We start from the raw sequence: 23,954 nt of genomic DNA on the forward strand, positions 1-23,954 counted from the left end.
AAAAAAAAAAAAAGAATGAAGCACCTAAATCTGTGATCCCTCTGAACAAATTAACTGGGAAAACAATTTCAAATGGAGGAGAAGGAGAATTTGTAAAGAGTGGAATTTGAGGGTTCAGCGGTCGATGGATGCCTCAGGCCCAAAATCATAAGGGCTATTTTGACCCAAAAGTTTTTTTTTTTTTTTTTAATATTAGAAGGAAAGGGAAAATAATTTTTTTCATGATTGAGATATTTATTTGTTGTTCTAATATTAAATTTTAAGTTGACAATATGTTACATAATACATCGTTGAATTTTGCATTTACGTTGATTTTTGAGAACCTAATTTTTGGATTTCGCCTCGGGACCCGACAAACACAGGACCGACCCTGAATTGTATAGTGGAGTTTTGTAGAAAAGGTAGGGCTCAGAGAGTATTAGGGCCTTTATTATGTAAGGCTGGGAAGCGGGCCGTGCGTGTGAAGAAAGAGAGGCTGCGTGTGTATTGGTGAATAAGAGAGAAGAAGTTTCCAGGAAAACAATTTTGGAAAAAAAGGTTGAATCCCAACTTTGAGGGTCCTCATCGTCTCGTCCATAGAATTTTGTGAGTGAGGTAAATTGCGGGATGTACCCCAATAGGTCAGGGAACAAGAGCTACCCGTACACTACACCTACAAGAAGTCCAATTCCATATTTCAGGAATCGAACCCCCACACTGCGGCTGCCAGCAAGGCGTCATGTCCTTTGCACCACTAGGCTATGCCCCGGAAGAGGTGGTGCCAAAACCGGTTCAGTTGATTTTGAACCCAACTTCGAAACCCGAATCAAGTTGGTCAATTCGGGTAAAATAAAATCTAAATTGACTCAATTCCATCCATAAAATTGAAACGTACCCAAATTTAGACAAAATGTCCAATGGACAAAGAGATGAGGCAGAGAGAAGTTGTAGCCAATGACAATTGTCGATCTGATTGGTGATGAAGGGTGAGGCGAGTGTTTTGATTGTCGTCTTTGATCCTTCGGCCTGGAAACTAGAAAGGTTTGAACTTTGGAGTTCAAATCATGTTTCGTATATTTTATTATTTGATAGTGTTAAGCTTTCAAATAAATTAAATAAAAAACTTTTATATGGTCATATTGAGTTGATACCACCAATTAGAGAATTGACTCGACTCGACCCACATCTTCCAACAAATTGAATTATCCCAACCAAACCGTCACCAACCAAAGATCGACCCAAACTGACCTGTATCTGGTTGGGCCATTCATTTGGGCAATTATTTTCACTCATCCTTAGTCGAGTGGCAATAGGATTCAAATTTCCCTTAGACTAATTCCAAGTTAGTTTAGTTCGAGTGAAGACAACAGACATGATCCTAATTAAGTTATCGAGAAAAAGAACATTTTAATTCCCTCCTGATCCTGCTTTTTAGAAATTTTCGATGGACTGGATGGGCAAGGAGGACAACCTCGATCCCACCCTGTCTCATTATCATCCTTATGAGAGCTGATGCACTTTTGATGGGGTGTCAAATGGTAGGTCAACCCTTAATTGCACAGCGTGTTCGATGGGCCATGACAATTGACTGGCCACCTATTGAAAAGGTTGACCATTTGACACATCTAGCCAAGCGCATTGACTCTTGTACAAATGGCAGTGGGCCCTTGCCCAAGCTGATCATTTTTAAAAACCTTCAAATATTAGGTTATAATTAACATACGTAAATATTTCCATCCTCAAATCAAGAATTCAGTTACAACATATTTTCATTCCAAAGACGTCTCTCCATTTGAACATACTGTAACCACCGAACAAAAGAGAAGCCACGGTGAAATTTTTAATGCCAAAATTCTCAATCCCCAGCGTTGGAATTTTGCTCAGTCAAACCGGCACAGGTCACAAATTGGAAATTATCGGCACTCTGGAGCAGATACTTTCAAAGCAACAATCACACATGTAGGTGATTATAGAGGTAGATAATTGAGCATGGTCATCATCCCAAGTGTTTTGAGCTGGTTCGAAGTCACAATTGGTGAAGAGTTGGATCTTCCAATATTTGAATTGATAAAATCACCCTTTCCAATTGTGAGATGTTGTGACTGAAATCAAAAAGTTGAGGGTATGTGATTTAGCTTTTCTTTGAGCTCCATTTTGAGGGGAAAAATTGTATTTTGGAATAGTGTTCTTCGGAGAACGTGTAGTTAAAAAAAAAGTTTTCGATTTACATGTAATTAAAAATAAATTTTGAAAAAAATGAATTTTTTATAAAATGGGGCTCAAATAAGGGCCTAATGTGTGGCTGCAAATTTTCCTTCTTATAATTATAGGTTTCTCTAAGAGAGTTGCTAGATGTACAGAAAATTTTTTTTACGGACCCTTTATAGAATACACACAGTTTGAGGTGGGTGGGTAATTTTTTAGATTATTTTACTCACATGGGATCCACTCCCTATGTGAGTATCTGGAATTTTTCTTTGATGGAAAATTCTGTACACCTTTTTCTAAAGAGGAAATTTAGATGTTCAAATTTGCATTGTTTAATGCAGCCTGCCTGCATGGGAGATAATTTTCAAAATGGCAGGTCAAATCACTTAAACTTTTCAATTGATAAAAAGTCTAAATTACCCTTAATGAATTCAAATAAATATATTGCAGAATTAGTCCTATCTTTCAGGTTTATCTTGTATTCCTTCTATTTTGAATATCAAAATATAAATTCATTCTATGATCTAATAAATTAGAATAATTTATAACATATTGTTCGTATTTTTCTTTAAATCTATTATATTCTTCAGATAGTATATTAATATTTTCTAACTGAGAAGTAATATTATTTATATTTTCTAACAATTTTTCTAGTAAATTATCTAATCCTTTAATTGTATATCCTGGCATCAAACTATCAATATTATGATAAATAATCTCTAAATTTTTCTTCTTAGGCTATGAATAAAAGTCATAAGAACTTCATAAATAACATGAGTGCAACAATTAATGCAAGTATTTGATATAAATAAGAAAGATCTTACAGTATTGAAGCTGAAGATAAAGGCAGAGTAATATCAATGAGATTTCCCTTGAGCTTGTACCCATATGTTAATATACTCATATATAAGTGATCGGTGCTGTTTGAATTTAAGAAAGTGGGTTATGGTCCAACATGACTTCTACACATAATTGTTTTTCTCTCTGACTCTTTTGCATATCTCACAATGGATCACACGGAATCACATTTTTCCTTTCAACTCCTTGTTAAAACATCACCTTGAATGGTAACAGGGTTCTCAATGCTTTCTCAACAATGCTAAAACACCTACACACTGTAAAACAGCAACAAGATACTTGCACTAACCCCTTTATCACTACTTTAACTGTGTAAGATATTGGGTATCTTACTATGGCCTAAAGTTTTCTTGTTATAATTTGAAAATAATTGAGGTAAACTCACAGTTTTTCTTTATCAAAATGATTTTGATAAAATAGTGATAAAAGGGTCCCTTACTTTTCCATATGTGACTCAAACCACTCTTCTGAAAATTCTGATGGGTCAAGAGAGATTGGTGACATGTCGCCTTCAGTGCAACAACACTCACACTTATGATTAGGATAACGTCAAAACTGTTTGCACAGCTCTTCTTTTGTTTTCTGTGTCCCACTAGTTTGTCCTTCAAATAGATGATCACACCATGTGTCGAGATAGTGCCAATCTTTTTGTTTAGTGGGTGCAACAGTTTTACTGTAAATCATGTAATCTCGTGACTCGTAAATCCAAATATTTTATTTTTCTTCAATAACCTTTTAGATATGCTCAAACTGCTCCTTATATCCTTTGGCTCTACGAAATGCTATCATCTTGATAGTGTCTTCTGGTATTGTTTTGTGAACTTCACTTTTCTCGGGCTAGAAATGGTTAGAAGTGGTAGCTATTCTTATAACATGCCTTACTGGAAGCAACTTATTTTTTTCATCTTTCCATTCAGGACAAGCAGAAAAAAACCTAATATAAATATTTTTTGTTTAAGAACTTGACAATATCTTTCAATAGCTCAGATAACATCCTTTGGTAGCATAGAAATTTCTTTTAATGATTCAGACGGGTAAATACAAATTATATTTCCCATTTCATAAAGAGTGCGAACCTAATAAGCTGGGGCTCCTTCATATAGATTAACTTTGTTATAAGTTCCATATGTTAGAGTTTTCATCCATCCTCCTATACTGGTGAACCAGCAGCAGGCAAGATTGAACAATACGTATACCAAAATAAAATCATCTTTATTTTTTATATCCATAACACTAGGGGTGTTGCAGGCTTTGATAATATTTGAGCGATTTAGCTCTGGTATAGAGATACTATCCTTTTGTATAAATTTTCTCCGGTGAGGGAGACAAAGTAGTATTCTCCTTGACAGATAGATTATGAAGCTTCAATGCTTCTTGTTCAATATTGGCATAAAAACCTTCAGATTTATTGGCACTAGGGCCTTCAGATAATATAGCCCTGTTGGCTTTCTCAGATACTGGCTTGGCGGCAACCATTTCCATCATTGTTATCCTAGATTCTATCACAGCTATCTTCACATTCATCTCGAACTTCAATGGTTTCACTTGAGTATTATCAGTTCTAATAAAAAACTTCTTTGGTAACAAATAAGGTTCAAATTTTGCTACTCCTTTCTTAACAGCCAAAATTTTTTTACGATTAATATCATATCTGATTTCTACATCCTTAAAAGCACCTGAAGTGTATGCAACAAGTTCTTCTGGGCATTTACACAATGAATTACAAAGAAATTCTTTATGATTTTCTTTTCTTTTTAGGATCGCTCCCCAATGTAATAGAGATACATCAGTTTCTAAAATATAGAAATCATCATCATTTGGAATATTTAATTCAGGTAATTTTTCACATATTTTATTTATTTTGTTTATCATTTCAATATCGTCTTGTGTCCATTCCCATACAACTCCTTTTCTAAACTTTTTGGTAAAGTGGACTTTGTATTTTGAACAGGTTTTTATAAATTTTCAGAATAATTTAATAATCCAATAAAGCTTTGCAGCTCTTTTTTATCTCTAATTATTTCTGAAAATTCGATAATCGTTTTTCCAATTTGTGGTTGTTGGAGTATTTTTCTCTTCTGTAAAAATATATCCTAAGAATTCAATTTCAGTTTTAGCTATTTCTGTCTTTCTTTCTGATAGGGCTAGACCATATCTTTGAGCAATATAATAAAAATTTTTAAGGTGTTCGATATGTTCTTTTAAATTTTTACTATGAGTAAGGATATCATCTACATAAGCAATACAAGAAAAAAAATTTGGTCTAATAATCTTATCCATTCTTTGTTGAAATATTGTTGGGACATTCATTAATCCAAATGACATAACATTCCACTCAAATTGTCCTAATGGATTAGGAGTAGTAAAACTAGTTAAAGGTTTTGATGCTTCGTCTAGTTTTATTTGCCAATATCCAGATTTACAATCAAATTTAGAATATAATTTATTTCCTTGTATTTGTTTTATTAACAAATCTTTTATTGGTAATTTATAGCTATTAGGTATAGTTTTAGAATTTAGGTCTCTATAGTCAATTACCATTCTAGCTTTTCCTCTTTTAATTTCACTATGATTTTTGAACATAAATGTAGGACTATTATATGGACTAGATGATTCTCTTATAACTCCTAATCCTAAAAATTCTTTAATTTGTATTTCAAATTCCTTTTTATCTTCTTCGCTATACGGGAATTGTTTTTCTGATATCTTAACATCTGGATTTTTTAATTCAATGGTTGCCATATGTTTATCTTTGTCCCATTTCGCTAAAGGATGTTCACGATAACATTCTTTTAGTTCAATTTTAATATTTTCTAATTCTTCGTCTAACTTGTTAATTCTTAATACATGAATTTTTTGTTTTTGATTGATTTCTGTATAACATTCACCACGATTACCAGTAGAACTCTGATGTCTAGGTTTATGGTTAATCGAATGATGTGCAATTCCAATTGCTTTTTAAATTTTGGATGTTTTAATTTTGTGATTACAAGGTGTAGTAAGTTCAAAACTTTCTTTATTTTGCGTAAAAGGGCTACATGTATAGATAAAATTTTCTCCTAAGAGAATATCACATCCAATTTTATCTGTAGCGAATATTCGTGGAATAAAATATTCTCTATTTCCAATAGTAATAGGAACATTTTCCACAAAATCTCTATATATTTCAACAATATCACTAGTTGTTTGACCGTAAGTTGTTTTCTTATAATTTCTTTTATAATAGTGTTCTGGAAACACATTTCTTTTACATAGGCAAATTTCTGATCCAGTATCAAGTATTGCATGAAATCTTATCATACAGTAGTCTGGTAAATTGAGAGTTATCTCAATATATGGGTTCAAAATATTAGTTTTGATTGATCTAATTCATTGTATCATATAAATTAATTTTTTGTTTTTATTAACCCTAGGCAACATTTTTTGTTTACCTTCAACAATTATTTGCAGTATGTTTTTCTGAATAACAAATGGTGATACCTTTTCAAGAAAGTTCATTCCAAGTAATATTGGGCTAGTATCTTTTCCTTTTCTATAATCTTTATGAATTTTAAAGTTTAGCTTAAATTGTTCTCCTTCTATGTGAGTAAAACTTAGTTCAAGATTAACAAATGTTTTAATTTCATATTTAATTTCATGATAATCTGTAAGAGTTATTCCTTGCGACAGATTTTCTTCTACTAAATGATCGACTAAGTCTGCTCTTATATGGCTAGTACAAGCTCCTGTATTAACAACGGCTATAATTTCTTCGTAGTTATTTTGATTATTGAAAAATTCTGTTAATATAAGGAAATTATCTTCCTCACTTTTTCTTAAATCAATATCAATACTATTTCTTGTTATAGTTGTGTAATTTCTACTTGTAGATGGTCTACTATAGCTTGAGAGTTCTCTAGTACTGATACTTCTTTCTATTCTTCTACTAGGCATTCTAACTACAAATTGTCCAAAAGTATTCAAAGTTGCTAATCCTTGATTACCTACATTACTGTCTATTCTTCTAGATCGTTGATGAAAATCAAATAATATCTCTTGTGGTAACGAAATGTTACAATTACTTATCATTCTTGTTGATGTAAATTGTGCTAGGTTTTTAAAGTCTTCATGAATTTCTATGAATTCTCCTGAAATTTTATTGATTTCTTTTTGTTGTGTAGTAGTAAAAGCATACAAAGCTTTACAATGTAAAGTTACAGCTTTACTTCTTGGTGGCATACTTAATCTATCAATTTTCTGATATAGATTTATTCCTAAACTTAAGTTTTCATCTAATATAGACATGGCAAATCCAGGTCTTATACACGATTTCCAGAGATAACTCCTAACAGAGCGTCCATAGGATCATGAAGTATCCTGTTATCCGTTAAATATATTTGTATAGGAATATCCATTCCCTCTCTAAAGTATCCTTTAATCATGATTTGGATTCCTCCAATCACTATATTCTTTAATCTTTCTTTAGTAGATCTTTTAATATTTGTCAATTCTCTATTAACCCATTCTCTTGTAATTAAAGGTATAGTAGTATTGCCCTTAACATTTTCTATGTTAATAGGTACTTCGTCATATTTGACAATGTATATAGTTTTGTTAAACCAAGGTAGTATGGGTCTAATAAAAACATTTTTATCTCTTAAAGATATCTGCTTTTCTTTTATAGCTCCATATCTTTCTTCATCAAACATAACAGTTTGTGAAGTTCATTCTTCACTATCTAAGGTAGTTTCAACAGTATCAACAATTTTCTGATTCATATATATCTGTTCATATTCAGGTTCCTCAATTTCTTTAATATCAAGCTCATAAATTGAGTCTGTTTCAGATAATTTGTCTAAATCTTCAATTATCTCAAATTCTGAATCGTATTCAATTTCTTCCATTAATTTAATAGATTTAACATTTTCTCTTTTATTTTTATTAGGACAGTTGGGAGAGATATGTCCTAATTCATTAAAGGTAAAACATTTACATTTTTAATAAAATTATTCCTTAAATTTCTTCTGAGGCTTCTTATATTGGTTATATTCCTTATTCCAATGTTTTTTCTTCTTAAAATATCTTTTGCGGTTCTTATCCTTTTAAATATTTCTTAAATTTCTTTTTATAATATGATTTTTTATATGGTTGGTGACAACCAAATTGTGGTACAGATGTTATTTCTCCATAACAACATAAACTAGCTTTTTTACCATGTTTTCTAAATAGGTGTTGGTACAAAGATTTTTTGCACCATTCGGCGATTTTTCTATTAGCGAATGAAATTCTCATTCCTAAAGTATCAGCTTTGTGGTTAGGGTCTTCCCATTCTATTTTACTCCAATAGATTTGGTAATCTTCAAATAACTTCTGACCCCATGACCATGGTAATTTAAGAAAATATCTATTTAATAATTTTTTATCTTCTTCTGATAGATTCCATTCTTTTATAGATTTAGATACTTTGATATATATCTTTTCAAATTTCTTAGTATATGCATTTAATTCACACATATCACAAATTTTTAATAGTTCCATTTCTCTTTCAGCTTGTAAAGTTTCTTGAGTAATTATATCAATTTTAGTTTCTAGTATAACTTCTCCTAATAATAGGTGTCTAAAAAAAATTTCAATTCGTTTTAACACTTCTTAAAAATTTTCAGCATCTAAACTTTCATTGCTATCTATGATAGTTGTAGATTTTTTGCCATATTTAATTTTATTTTTAGTTTCTTTAGAAGTTCTTCTCCAGATATCTGAAGTAATTCCTCTAAAGGTGTGGATTATAAAGTTATACGCTTGAGTGGTATTCCATTTATAAAAAGCAACAGCTAAATCAATAGCTTTTGCCTAAGAGTTAATAATTTCACTTTTATTATTGCTATCATCAATATCTAACCATATTCCTGTAGTAGGAATTTGTTCAGTAAATAATTTTACTGGATTATTATCTCTAAGATGTATATGTTTGGTTGATATAGTTTTTGGTTCCTTTATGAAATTGTAGCCTTCTTGTTCTTTTATCCATTCAAAATTTCAGTCATCAGATTCAACTTAAGTCTAATCTGTATTAATATTAGTTCTACTAGTTTCTCCAATTAACGACTTGTTTTCAACTTGTTGATTTAAATGTGGAGTATTAATTTCAATAGTTTCTTCTTTAGGTGGAGGATCATTCATATATATATTTTAAGTTTGCATAGCTAATTGTTTAAGCTTTTTTTATAAGTTTCTAATTCTTCTCCAGTAGTTTCAAAGAATTTTGTTTCTAATTCTTCTATAACATATGCTGGTAAGGGTGGTTCAATAGAGACATAAGAATCTTGTTTATTTTTTAATTTTTTAAATTTTGATTCAATTTGTTTATATAGGATTTTTGGTCCTATCTTAATATTGTTATTAACAATTTCTAAATTTGATTCCATATTTTTTATCCTAGTTATAACATCTTGATTTATAATGTCTGGTTTTCCTAAAGCTTAGCATAATTATCATATTGTTTTAAAAATTGATTTATAATAATATCTTCCTCTTTATATTTGAAAGATTCATCTACCAGGATTTGTAATACTTTATTTTTTGTTTCAACTAATTGTTGAGAATTATTAATTTGTTTTATTTCTTCACTTAGAGATTTATATTCGGTACTTAAATTTGTTGCTAATTCTTGCAATTTAATACGATTAGGATTAGTTAATATACCAATATTTTGTAATTCTTCTAAAATCATTTTATCTTTTCTATTCATTTTAAATAATATATTCTTCAGTTTCGTTACTAGGCTCTGATACCAATTTTTTACGAGGCGAAAAAATTAAAGATGATAATTTGAGAGCTTAATTGAACTCTCTTAAAATTAAGATGACTTGTTTATAAATTTTATGTTGGGGGTATTTTAGGTAGATTTTAGCCTTTGAATGGTCAAAGGCCATTTTGGAAAAATGGCCTTCTTAAATGGATCAATTTCACGTATTTCCCCCCTGTCTGGTCAATTACTCTCTACATTTTTTAAAAATAAAATATGGCACCTGGCAGGCCTGGAAGTGGAGGCCCTGTATGGCCCACCATGGCTGAAGCCCGCGCGTAGCCTATTTTTAAGGGCTTGTTCGACACATTTTCACAACCTCTGCTCCATTTGAATTGTCACACAGCTCGTGCCATAATCTTGATTAGCACATAGCAACAACACAATGCACTTTTGTTAATCTCACAGTAAGAAATCTGAAATAATTCCAAGATAATGTCATTTCTTTTAGAGGATTAGAATCCGAGAGACTCTTCATTTTCAAATACAATCTTCAGCTAAATGTACAAATCAATAATCATCCTAGACTAGACCTCGTTACTTCGTACGCCAAGAAGCATGCTGCATTTGCTGGAACGCTTCGGGCCATTGCAGGACCGAAACCCTTGTAAAGACCTTTCACTCCTGATGATGCCAAGATCTTCTTAAATGCATCAATAGAACCTGAGAACTTAGGATTCTTGTAATCGTCAACCTGAATTACACTCTTGATCACATCAGTCGGGTAAACAGACAACCAGAACGCAGCTCCACCCAATCCTCCGGCTAGCATTAGTGAACCTCGTCCCAATTCAGAAGTGTCCCGTCCTCCAGCAAAATAGTTTTTAAGGGCTTCATAGACGCCGAACATAGCAGCATTTCCAGGTACTTCGCGTGCCAAAGTGGGAACCAATCCCTTGAACAATCCTCGTGCACCTCCCGTTTGAAGAACGTGCCTTGCCACGTCCATCGGTCCACCGTACTTAACAGCAACGGCGGCTGAATCAGTAGTTGCCAATGCACTCTGGGCTTGCAATCTGCATTCATACAATACTTTAAAATTTAAAGAGGTCAATACTAAAATATCTAAAAAATTCGAATATATCCATACGCATAAGAAAATAGAGCAAAATACGTCACAATGTGAGCAACATATTGGCGCCTACACGATTTTGAACCTAGTGCAATGTCCCCTTTTTCAATTGGGAAAAGCATCTCATGTAATGCACTATGTAAAGAATAGTAAATTTAGAAATTATCTTAATCTCATTATGCTCTAGACAAAGAATTCGGCCAAAACTGACCTGCATTTTACCAGTTCGGTAGGACAGGCCAGAAAAGACACAGCAACCCCAGCTCCAGCACCGCAAATGACCTGCTGATTCACTGTAAGAGGGGCACCGGGTTCAGACCTAAGTAAGGCCTCCATTTGACCCCGCACTGTAAAGAGCACTGCATTGAAGGCTGCCACAGTGGCAAGTGGGGCCCCCATGCCCTTGTACAAACCCCTCGGGCCTTCTGCAGCTATTGTTTGTTTCACAGCATCAATAGCACCTGAGTATTTGGGAGGCTGGCCGGGAAGTGGAACAGGCTGGCTTTGGAGTTTGACCTTGATGGTATCAAAAGGGTGCCCACATATCAACTGTGCTGCTCCTCCAACAGTCCCAGCAGTTAGATCTTTAGCTACATCACCCATCTGCAAAATTTTATTGTAAGAAAGTAAGACAGTGGAGAATTACCTTCTTGGGGCAGATCCAAATACAACTGAGGGTCAGCACTGCCCTGATAAAACTTCGAAAACTACTTATCATAATCAGACATCGACTTGTTTTGAGGAGGACCCTTTAACTAATTGTCAGAGAGGTAAACAGCAAAGAGGGAACAAAAATCGACCCTAAGTGGAGAAAGTAGGATTATCCTCAGAATCCTAATATTTTTAATACAGAATCGAATAGAGGAGATATAGTGTAATATCCAAGATCTTAATATTTGTGGCCGAAAATAAAACATGTCATGAAAATTAAGAAAGGGGCCAAAAACTGAATATTTGAGTCCACGCCACATGTTCTTTGCAATTATATAACAAACATGCAAGATTAACGTAAAAACTAGATATGAACCCATTGCCAAGATAAAGTGAAACAAGTATCACTCAATCAATAGAAAACACATCAAGACAGGCAATCCATTTTAATAGAGTGCATGGAAAAAATGCAAAATGGAAGGCAGTTCGATCAATAGAAAAGACAAGCAATCAATTTTAATAGAGTTCACGAAAAAAATGCAAAAAGGAAGGCAGTTCGATCAATGGAAAAGACATCAAAGACTGGCCATCAATTTTAATAATTCAGAGAGGCAGTTCGAATTAGTATTTAATAATTGTGCTTTTGTCTAGATTTTATCATAGTAAATACACAAATTCATAAGAACATCAGGTATATTCTCACCAAGCACCTACTTATTTATGGTGTATGGAGGTGAATCCTGAAGGTCACTAAAATGTAATGACATACAGAATTAGTGTAGGAAAAGCTAAACTGTCTACCTTATTATCAAAGATACTAAACATAACGTATTAGATTCATCATCAGGCAATGCCAGAGCAGCCAAACAGCATATCAAGATTCATCTAGCATGCAATACATGTAATCAATGAAAAAGAATTTAAATGTACATATTGGAGAGCAAGTTTTAATCTTTACAAGCATTCTGAAGCTGAGCCGACTATTATAATACTATTACAGACTTTACGATTGTGAACATATTAGTCACTGGTTTAAATATATACACGGGACAATGCAAGAGGATGAGAAGACCCCTCTATAGACAATAAAGAAATACATCGGGGAACTCAACATATTAGAGAGTATAATCTTTTCTTGTCACACGTGTATAAGCAAGTCTCATCCAACATTGCAATTAATGGCATCTAAAAGAAAGCTTAGCTCTTTTCCTCAATATATTATCATTTATCAAACCAGGTTACCCCGAAACATAAGGAGGTAGGATTATATGGATCTTGAAAAAAGCTAGTGAAAAGAAAATGGAAATCTGAAAAACATTAAACGAGTAAATAAGCTCATAGGACTTCATAAGTTAAAAACAAAATGTCAAAAATAGAATATGAAAAGAAGATAAAATGATGAAACCAATCACAAGATATAGATTAGTAACAAAAAGGTTAAAGAAATGGCAAAAGAGGTCGGGGATCCTAGCAACGAGAAGGGAGGGGAGTAAGTAAACATGCTTCTTTCACTTTTGATTTGCTATGAATTAACAATGGCCTGACCTCAACCCCTTCCCGGGTGTCTATACATTAATTCTAGCAAAAACTGATTTTAATAGCCTTTGCTTTGAAGCTACCTCGACAATGAGCAGATGATGTAACAATCTTTCTCTCCTATAATTGTTATACGCATATTCTTTCATAATTATTAATGCTTAAACCACTAAAATTTTAGGAGAGAAAGATAGTTAACAATTCCAACACCTGGAACCACTTCCATGCTAGAGATGTCGAAGAAGCCATTTTTGATACAATGATTTTTTCTTCAACAGATTTACCAATACATATGGATTTATGTTCCCACCATTCATCTAAGAAAACAGGAACAAGAAACAGCAAATCATTCATTTCGAAGGCAAATTTTCATAAAGAGATATTCCATAGAAAAAGTTCATTCAATAAGTGTGAGGAGGGCAGAAAACCATAAATAAAAAACTAGAAACTTACCTCTGATTTCCTTCAATCCCAGAAGAGTATCTCAGAGAATGGACAAGCAAACAAATAAAACCTCTTAAGCTAAAATGCCAATGAATGCAATCTGAGAATAACACCATCAATAACTTAATATTTACAATTTCGCATAGACCCACACACACACACACTTCATACCTAAATGCAAAAGATGTTTGCAATAAGAGAAAAAGATACCAAATAGGTATTAATAACATTCCATTTTAAGCACATTACAATCTCGAATATGGGATTAGTTGTCAAAAATCATGGAGTGGGAAAGTGGGCTGTGTTTGTTTCAGTTGAAGATTCAGTCCTGTATGCGTAACGCAGTTTCCAAAAAAAAAAAACACTGGTCACAGCCACATGAGTGAAATCTAACCCAAGAATTGTTTTTTGAGGATCAAATCCAAACCATTGATGGGTGGGTGAGGGAGTTGCGGTCACGATTCCTGAGAAAATTTCAACCTCTTCTCTATAAAAAGACAAGATGGGAGAGGGGGGGAAGATAGTCCGTCAAGAATGATACACGGTTGGTTGAGAGATCCCCTTTACCCACCAACTTATTGAGTAATAAGGAAATATAATCTGTTATATTAAGAAATTAGATGACCGGAACGTTACATTTGAAATTAAGTCCGTTTGGCTCCTATTAAATTTTATTTCATTTTTTCTTATCCTACTTTTAATCCCACAATTTTTTATAAAATAATATTAGACGTAAATGAAAAAAATTCTTTCTTTTTCCATCACTCATTTTTAAAAAAAAAACTAGTTCACCCATTTTCACTTCAAAAAATGGGGGCCAAAAGGAGTCTAAATTAAAATTCATTAAGTTTATTGAGATAACTTATAAAGTTTAATTGTTGTAATGCGGAAGCGAAATTATTCAGAAGTTAAATTTTCTTTAATTCAATAAACAAAATCGTCTAGATGTTCACGTATATATTATACCAAGAATAAAGAATTCGAATTTTTACCTAAATTCAATGGTTAATTCTTAAATAAATTCTAAATTATGAACTTTCAACTTTTTTAATTATAAGATCTTGATACGTCAAATCGATAAATGTATTTTATACACTTATTTGATGCATAAAATTGCGATATTTGATAATTCTTTTGACAAAAGACATCTTAAATTTTTAATAATCAAAATTTTATGAATAAAAAGGAGTCAATGAAAGAAGGAAAAATTGGCGAAAAGTGGCAAAATTCAAAGTACGGGGATTAAATTGGCCACTGGATGGAGGTTGAGGATTTGGAGAAAAATAAATTATTAATTGAGCATTCATTGAACTTGGAATTGGAAAATAATTCTTTAATTAGTTACTTTAACACCAAAACATTACTACTGCCGGCTAGAAAGAAAAGAACAATTGGAATTTCACTTCATATTGGAGACTAAACCATAGAAAAGGCGGCTGCTCGAGGTTTATTTTTATATAGATATATTCATATACCGGCAGAGGGAAGGGGGAGAATTAGAGTTCAATTTTTGGGAACTGATATACATAAAAAAGGGAAGCCAAGGAGGGGTGAAATTACACAAACAATGCAGCTGCTGTAGCGATATGAAAACGAACTATTCTTGGGGGACAGTGCCCTGGATGTCCAGGGCCCTATGTGGCGCCCCCCTAATGGACAGTGTTCGTTTGGCAAAAGCCTACACAATTGGGTAGCTGCTTTGGAGGGAAAAAAACAGCGGTCGTTGGAGAGGAATTAAATTAATATGTAGACACACACATTGAAAAAAAAAAAAAAAAAAGGCTGCCTGGGAAAGAATAAAAAGAAAACGGGGCTGCAGCAGAGAAGCCCAGAAATTGAAGAACACAAGTTGGTGGTTGAGGTTGAAAATATATTATACACGCCACATATACAGAAATTGAGAAAAAGAAGAAAAGGCAGCATGTTGTTGTTGGAATTGGATTTTACAATTGACAAAGGTAGCAGATTTGAAAAGAAAATAACCAGCCAAAGTTGAAGAATAATACACACGCGCACAAGTCAAGAAAAATTGTGGAATTAATTACGTTCCGTTGATTTTTTATGATATCTTTCCACTTTTATGTGTTTAATTCCAATATTATGATGAGCTAATTCTTCTCATGTATTTTTTTTTATGATCATGGGTGTTTGGGTTGGTTTACGCGAATTTCAACTAGTCCAATGAGATCCTAAAGTTTATAGTCGGATATTCACTTCAATAGCTCTGAGGAGACTTTAACTGACGACCATTGGGGAGCAAACCCAAGGTCTGATCACCGAACTACTCTTCAGGGTTAATTCTTCTCATATATTGGATGAAAATGAAACCATTTATTATTTATTTTTAATTCAAGAAAAGTAGGTTAGTTGAATTCTTACAATTTTTTATTAATCTTGCATGCTTAATTTTATTATTTGATTGTTGGATCACCAATCGAATATATAGTTGCTTGTGTAGTGATGAGATGCTCATAATAGGTTTATAATACTGCTTGGTTAACATGCGTACAATAAATTTTAGAAATAATATTTATCACGTGTGCATTTTTTGAGATAATTGTGAAATTTAATGCGTTCTATTTATTTGAATTCGGATTAGGAATAGATTCGGGTTATGATTAAGATAAATTTAATTTGTCTTGGAAAAGAAAATGAATTACAATCAAATTATCAATTGTTAAGAACGTAAGAACGAAACTAACTACGTAGTCAAGAATTGTAATAGATAATAATAGATAGATTCATAACTCAATACACTCTTTCCATATACATATTAAATTTGCATTTTACAAATTTTTGTAAATTAAATTAGAATAATTAAAAATCACGAATTTCGTTTTTTTGTTTACTTTGAATCTAATTAAACACTAGTACACTCTATTAAATTTTATTTCTCATGGGACGATACTTTCAACTCATTCAAATCTATTACTTGTTAATGATTTCGTACTCTTGAGGGTTTCATATGAACAAGTCTTTGGCATTGTTACCGAAGAATAATTTATTTAATTTGAGTTTACCAGTTATTATTTTAGATTTGAAGTTCTTTTTTTTCTTTTTTCTCTTTATTTTATTTGTTTTAGGCAATTTATTAAATGGTCTAAGGTTCTCGTTTTACCCTTTTCAAAAAAGTCACAATTTACGTAAAATTCTGATGAGACTGAGCTTCTTCCAATAGATCCCAAAATCGAAAGAACTTTCAGACAGTGAAAAAAGAGCAAAGACAAGCAAGAGCTATGACAGAAAATCAACATCAAAATCAAGTTGAGAACCTTTTGCCACTACCTTAGCCTATTCAATTAGATCAGTCGAAGGCAGTAGCAAAACATGGAAAAGCTTTAGTGAGGGATTATGTAAATCCCGTGCCAGCTCCTGTGCAACCAGCTATCATATATCCACCTTTTGGACAGACCAACTTCCATATTAGACATGACATTATTAATTTATTCCAAAGTCATCAAAATATCAGGTTCTTTGGGAGATCAACAGAAAATCCTTATGATCACATTCAGGCTTTCTTGACGCTCTACGATATGATTAGCCACGAAGAAATGTTTGCGGATGCTTTTCGACTGAGCCTATTTTCTCACACGTTAAAGAAGGGTGCACGAGAATGGTTAAATTTTCTAAGTCCTGGAGCATCGTTTCATGGAATAATTTTAGGGATGTCAAATCGGCTCGATGGCTCGGATGGAGCAAGCCTAGGCTCGAGCCGAGGCCCATTTTGAGGGCGTTGCCCAGAGCCCGAGTCGGCCCGATGTGGCTCAACAAGCCACACGAGTTGGCTTGTGTCACGGGCCATTTTTGGCCCGTGACAAGGCCCGCCCGAAATTCAAACCCAAAAAATAATAATAATAAATAATAATTTAAAAATGGAAGGTAGCTTTATAGCTGCCATTATAGGCAACTTTATAGCTGCTTTAAAGCAGCCTAGTTGACTGTTGATTAAACAGATTAATTTTTTAATTTTTTACTGTGTTTTACAATTCAATTTACGAGGCTCATATTTCAAATTCAAATTCAAATTTCAAATTTGGAAGTAAAATTTTTTTTTTGGCTATAAATACGGGGTAAATTTTTAAGTTTCAAATCAATTTGTTTCAATCGATTTTAACTTGCAGTATTATAGATTCAAATTTCAACTCCAATTTCTTTACTCTCAATCTCATAATCAATTTCTTTCACTCTCATACTCTAATATTATGTATTTTATACTATACTAGTTATAGATGGATTTTACTAGTGATGAGTTTAATCAGTTTAAGGGTAGCTTGAGTACTCTATCCGGTTACGACAATGCATCTCGAAATGTTCCAATTGATTTGGAGAATATTGAAAATGAAGAAGTACTCGAGATTAAAAGGTCGAAAAAAGAATTCTCGGATTGTTGGCACGTAAAAAAGTTGGTGTTCAAAATGGAGTGGATATTTGGAAAGCATGTTGTAATTACTATGACAAAGAACTAATTGGAAGCCTGGTTCGAGCACAACACATTTGAATAGATACATGTTAAGGAGTTGCAAAGCGAAACTAGTCGATCTTGACTCGAAACAGACCGAACTAGTGTTTAGCGGTTCTTGTTCTACTCTTTCCACCTTTGTATATTCACAAAAAAGATTTCGTGAAAGAATTGCTGCATACGTGATTGTAGCAGAGATGCCGCTTACGATGATAAACTTAGTACACTTTACTCGACTCGTACAGAAATATTTTCAACTCAGGTATTTTTCTTATTGTATAAATACTCTTTGTTCAGATACTATAAAATTATATAACAAAACAAAAGTTGCTATTGAAAGACTAAAGCCTTTTAATAGTGTTATATTATTTACATCTGATTTATGGACCGGTGGTAATAGAAAATGTTATATTGTTGCTACGGCTCATTATATTGATCACCTGTAGCCTTTACATAAAATGATTATTGCATTTAGATGTGTAAAATATCCTTATAATGTTACTAACATATATATGGTTTTAAAAGATATCATACAAGAATATGACATGCAAGATATGATTCGAAGTTTTAGTTTTGATAATGCTAGTGTGAACAAAGATATTATCGAAAGATTTATTAATGATCTTAATCTTACATTTGGAACTTTATTTTTTCATTAACGTTGTGTATATCATATTATCAATTTAATTGTAAAAGCCAGATTAAAACATATAAGTTCTCCTTTAGATAAAATTAGATAAGCAATAAATTTTATTACTGTATTACCAGTAAGAAAACAAGCATCTAACAATTTATGTACAGAGTATGGCTTACAGGAGAAATTATTTATCATTGATATAATACATAGATGGAACTCTACATATCTTATGTTACATTCGTGTAAAAATTACGATAAAGTGATTTCATTATATTATAATGATAGGCATACATACGAACCCGAACATAATTTAGAAGATTGTGAATGGTCTCTTGCATTTTACGTGAAAAAAATTTTAAAATCTTTTTTCGATGCTACAAAGAAATGTAGCGGAGTTTATTGCCCTACATTTTCACTTGTTTTACAATATTTTTTTTACATTTACAAACATTTCATAAATACAGGAATTTGCCATTTTTTCTGACTTAGTTTGCTTTATAGAGTTAAAATTTCGTAAATATTGAGAATAATTGCCCTCTTTATTTATTTTAACTTCAGTAATGGACCCTCGACTTAATTTGAATGACACAATAGCCACTGTAAAGGGGATTTCAAATTTCATGAATGTGGAATTATCACACGTGAATATAGAATCTACGTTATTTGAAATGTATAATTATTATGCTGATAAAGAAGGTCAGTGTAGTTCTACTTCCCAAAGTTCTTCTTCAAGAAATATTTCAATAAATTCAGATAATTTATGAATTTTTTTGGAAAGCAATACAAGTGTTCTCTTGTTTAGTTCTAGTTCATCCATGTTTAGAGCGATAAATGTCGGTAGTACAATTTTTGAAATTCCCTCCGAGTTAGCTAGGTATATATGCGTGAACGTTCGTATTGTATTACCTGAAAAAAAATTACAGGAATTTAGTCTTTTAAATTGGTGGAGATGTAATGAAAGACAGTATCCAATCGTATCAAAAATTGCACGTGATCACTAACACCTCCGGTGTCTACAGTAGCATCAGAGGTTGCATTCAGTTTAGGTGGTCGAATTTTATCAGACGAATATTCAAGACTAAAAGAGGATATATTTGAGGTTTTAATATGCTTGAAGGATTGGGAATGTGCAGAATTATGTGTTCAAGAACATGTTAACAGTATACTGGTCGAAGAGTTGCAGCAAATCAAAACATAGAATGTTGTAAGTTTTTAAAATAATTTATTTCAAAATAATATGTAATTTCTAAATTTATTTGTTTCAAGAAAAATTGTACACGAAATATTTTATTCGTGTATAATTTTAACTTCGCCTATTTCATGTAGTCGATCCCAAACTCAGAAAAAGGAGGAGGGTTGTAAGTTGTAATTTTTATTTAATTTGTAATGCAATTTTATAAGTTTTAATTTTTATTTGATTTGTAACTCGTTTAAATTATGCAATTTTTAAATTTTTTTTAAGAAAATGTTAAATTCGTAATCTTAAAAAAAAATCGAAACGACTGCCTTTTTTTTCGACGCTCGAGCTCGAAAAAAGCTCGTTTGATTTTGCTTAAGCCAAGTTGAGCCCGAGCCTGAGCCTCGAGTTTCAATTCGCAAGCCGGCTCGACTCGACTCGGCTCGTTGACATTCCTAAATGATTTGGTGCAGAAGTTTACGTTGAAATTTTCCCGTCATCTCGAGTTCAATGAAGTCCATACTTTTAATCAAAAGGACCTTGAGAGCTATTCAGATGTGTGAAAAATATTCAAAAAATATTTCAAGAAGTGCCCCACTCTGATTATCTCCAAAGAATCAAAGATCTGCAAATTCTATTCCGGCCTGAGACCTGAATTTCGCAACTTCGTCAATGCTTTTGCAGGAGGGTCGATATTGAATATTCCTCTAGAAAATGCTTAAGACCTTTTTGAGCGAATTGCAGAAAATCAATCTATGTGATCAATAGACATGGACGTGCCAAGAGGACAGAAGGATTTCACAACATTGACATAACTACATCGTTAGTAGCCTAAATGGAAGCATCGACAAAGAAATTGGATAGCCTTACCCAAAATGTAAACATGGTACACCAGTCAAAAACCTGTTTGCGAAGGGTGCGGTGTAGATCATATTACAAAAAGATGTCCTTTAGCCTCCACACATGTAATTCGACCTGAAGAGTTTAACTATGCACAAAACTTTCAGAGGCAACAGGATAATCCCTACTTTAATACATATAATCCGGGTTAGAGGAATTGTCCAAATTTTTTGTGGGCTGATAATCAAGGTTAAGGAGGAAATTTTCAAACTAAAGCATCGGGATTCCAACAACAACAGCAACAACAACCGAGAAAGCCATCAGTTAAAGATTTATTGGGGCAGTATATGGCCAAGACTAAAACTATTCTCCAGAACCAAAATGTTGCAATTAAAAATTTGGAAACTTAGATGGACTAGATGGTAGCTGCATTAGCAAATAGAACTCAAGGGACCCCACTGAGCAATACCGAGATAAATACTAAAGAACAGGTATAGGCCATCACTACTTGAAGTAGAGTTCAATTGCTAGAAATATCGATAAAAAGACCAACTGTACTACAAAAAATGTACCTATTACGGGCGAGGAACACGCGGATAAGTTCGATAAAACAACAGAAGAAACTCAGGATGCTACAACAGACAATTCACAGGTTAAGGCAACCGTTCTTGTCAAAGCATACTTGCCTCCAATCCCATTCTCGAAAAGGCTGCAAAAACACAAGCTTGATAAACAGTTCTCAAAATTTTTGGAGGTGTTCAAAAAGTTGCACATCAATATACTATTTGCAAAAGCTTTAACTCAGATGCCCAGCTATGCTAAGTTTATGAAGGACATATTATTAAATAAACGGGAGCTGGAGGATAATGAAACGGTGATGCTGAACGAAGAATGCAGCGCAATACTTCAACATAAGTTACCACCAAAATTAAAAGATCTAGGGAGTTTTACTATTCTTCGCAATATTGATAACAAATACATAAAAAAATGCATTGTGTGATTTAGGGGAAGTATTAATTTGATGTCTTTATCTCTTTTCAGGGAACTAGGTTTGGGGGGAAACGAAACTTACAATAGTGACGTTGCAGCTAGCTGACAGTTCAATCAAATATTCAAGGGGAATTGTTAAAGATATTTTGGTGAAAGTTGATTGACTTTTGTTATCCTGGACATGGAAGAAGACAATGATGTCCCTCTCATTCTGGGTCATCCATTCTTGACTACTAGAAGAGCTTTGATAGATGTGTAGAAATGACAGTTGATCTTTAGAATGAATGACAAAGAAATTACCATCAATGTCTTAAATGCGCTCAAATTTGATGATGAACCCGATTCTTGTTGCCAGATTGATGTATTGGACTTGACAATGACAAATACATTTTGACTCAATCACCCTCAAGATCCTCTTGAGGCATGCTTGGTTCATTCTCTAAAGAGCCATATGAATCAAAAGAGATCGAAGAATATATTCGACAATTGGAAGGAAATCCGCCCTCTTTGAGATCGACTCAATTGGAACTAGGTGAAGATCCTACGAAATCTTTACCTTCTATTCAAAAAGCTCCAATTCTTGAACTTAAACAATTGCCTTAACACTTGAGATATGCCTTCTTGGGAGACAAACACGTCTGTAATATTAGATTCTATTCATAAAGGTTTTTCCAATTTAATGATTTTTTACCTGGTGTTGAGGTTTTTATTTATTTATATAACGTCTGTAATTAATTTTAAATATATCATCATCTATACTACAAAATCTTCACAGAGTAATCATTGACTTTCGTGTGCTCTATCTGTTCGTCAATTTCCTACCTACTCAAAAAAGGATCAAAGTTCATCATATTTGTCAATTGTCATGTTATTACTAAGCGGAGAGAGAGAAATACAAATTTAAATTTCATATAAATCAAATTAATGAAAGTTAACATATTGAGATTTATTTTCGTTGTGAGAAGCTCGTTCCAACGATCGTCAAATCGTGATTTTCGAGCACAATTTTATGTTATCTTTATTTACCAAATAACCAATTCAAACAGCCACAACCCACAACCAATTTATTCACCTTGGTTGTTTCTTAATCTTACCCACAAAGGACAATATTATGATACTGTATTGTAAGCCATGAAGGCACCAAAAAAAAACGATGGAAGAAACACGAGATAGAGTACAAAACAAAAGATGAAATCGCCGATTTTTTCTTCACTATTCAACCGATTTTTGGTAGAAGGATGCAGCCACGTTTTCTTCTTGTTTCTCACACAAAATTACACATTAAACGACTTTAGTTGGACTAATGATAAGGTTAAATGGACCAAGATTCAAAATTATCTAAGAGGTAATATATGTGGACTGAGTTGAGCCATTGGACTTGGTTGTTGGTAATTAATTTACCATTGACCGAGCCTGTAAAGTAATATTTTGACATTTACACCATAGCTCAGGATTCATTGGATATCAAAACACAACAATCTTTGTGTAATTATTCATGTAAATTGGACAAAATGAAAAACTCTATCTTCACTTTTATAATTTAATTTCTAGAATACCATCTTGAGTTTGATAGTTGTGAAATATGAAGAAATTTCTATTTAGATGATATTTTTATTAACTTTTGTGACTAATCCTATAATAGATATATTTTCGATTGATTTCAAGAAATATTAAAAACAAATTTTCGATTTTCGTATCTTTTATGACATTCACTGTGTCACCGAGCAACACAATTTTCGCTCAGCCTTGCTTATGTCAATTATATCTAACTTATAATGAGCAAATGAGTCTCTCAAGATTAATGGATGTTTGGCTAAGCTTAAAAGTTTTACACAAGTTTTAAAATAAATATTTGTTTTGTTTATCAAAGTCGAAAATAAGTTAATTCATCGGCGAAAATTATCAAAGCTAAAATTCACAAATCGTTCTTGAAGTTAGTAAAAACTGCTGATGAATATTGATTTTACGAGTGATCACAAAGGTATTATTTTTTATTAATGGTCATTGATAGCACCTGCATATGGTAACTCTTACCGTGATGATTTAAGATATCGTTATCTTTGTGCGAGTACTCTCTTATTTGCTTGGAATACTCTCATCGGGATCTCTTCCAAAAAAAAATGGCTTTCTTCTAAAACAAATGAAGATTTTTTTTTTATACCAAGGTGTCCACCATACAGCGACTTATCCTGAGATCTACGATCCAGCCCCTCTTCACTCAGACCAGGTAAACCGCGGGTTGTACCCCAAACTGCTCAGGGTCCAAGAGCCCCCCCAACTGAACTGCTAAAGTGTCGAATGAGTCAAACCCATGTATGC

General features: G+C 32.9%; 2 protein-coding genes across 11 annotated transcripts in view; both read right to left on the bottom strand.

The window, feature by feature from the left end:
• LOC111408166 (THO complex subunit 4D-like) overlaps positions 1-137 on the bottom strand; it is a 5,531-nt gene extending 5,394 nt beyond the window's left edge. Inside the window, exon 1 of the mRNA XM_023037970.1 lies at positions 25-137. The gene's annotated coding sequence lies outside the window, so the exon portion shown is untranslated. The remainder of the gene's footprint in view (positions 1-24) is intronic.
• Positions 138-10,242: 10,105 nt separating this feature from the next.
• Positions 10,243-14,089, bottom strand: LOC111408178 (mitochondrial carnitine/acylcarnitine carrier-like protein). 10 transcript variants are annotated; one of them, XM_023038010.1, is made up of 4 exons: positions 13,960-14,088; positions 13,542-13,632; positions 11,113-11,504; positions 10,243-10,845 (listed from the first exon to the last, which is right to left on the bottom strand). In XM_023038010.1, exons 3-4 carry the CDS (start codon positions 11,502-11,504, stop codon positions 10,347-10,349), a joined length of 891 nt encoding a protein of 296 aa, XP_022893778.1. In that variant the 5' UTR covers positions 13,542-13,632; positions 13,960-14,088; the 3' UTR covers positions 10,243-10,346. The 10 variants fall into 10 exon arrangements, with proteins under 10 accessions (XP_022893778.1, XP_022893774.1, XP_022893782.1 ...); XM_023038006.1 differs by having other exon boundaries at positions 13,927-14,088; XM_023038014.1 differs by lacking the exon at positions 13,960-14,088 and adding an exon at positions 13,743-13,917.
• Positions 14,090-23,954: the final 9,865 nt, after the last annotated feature.

This window comes from Olea europaea, chromosome 2 (assembly GCF_002742605.1).
Source record: "Olea europaea var. sylvestris chromosome 2, O_europaea_v1, whole genome shotgun sequence".
Lineage (NCBI taxonomy): Eukaryota > Viridiplantae > Streptophyta > Magnoliopsida > Lamiales > Oleaceae > Olea > Olea europaea.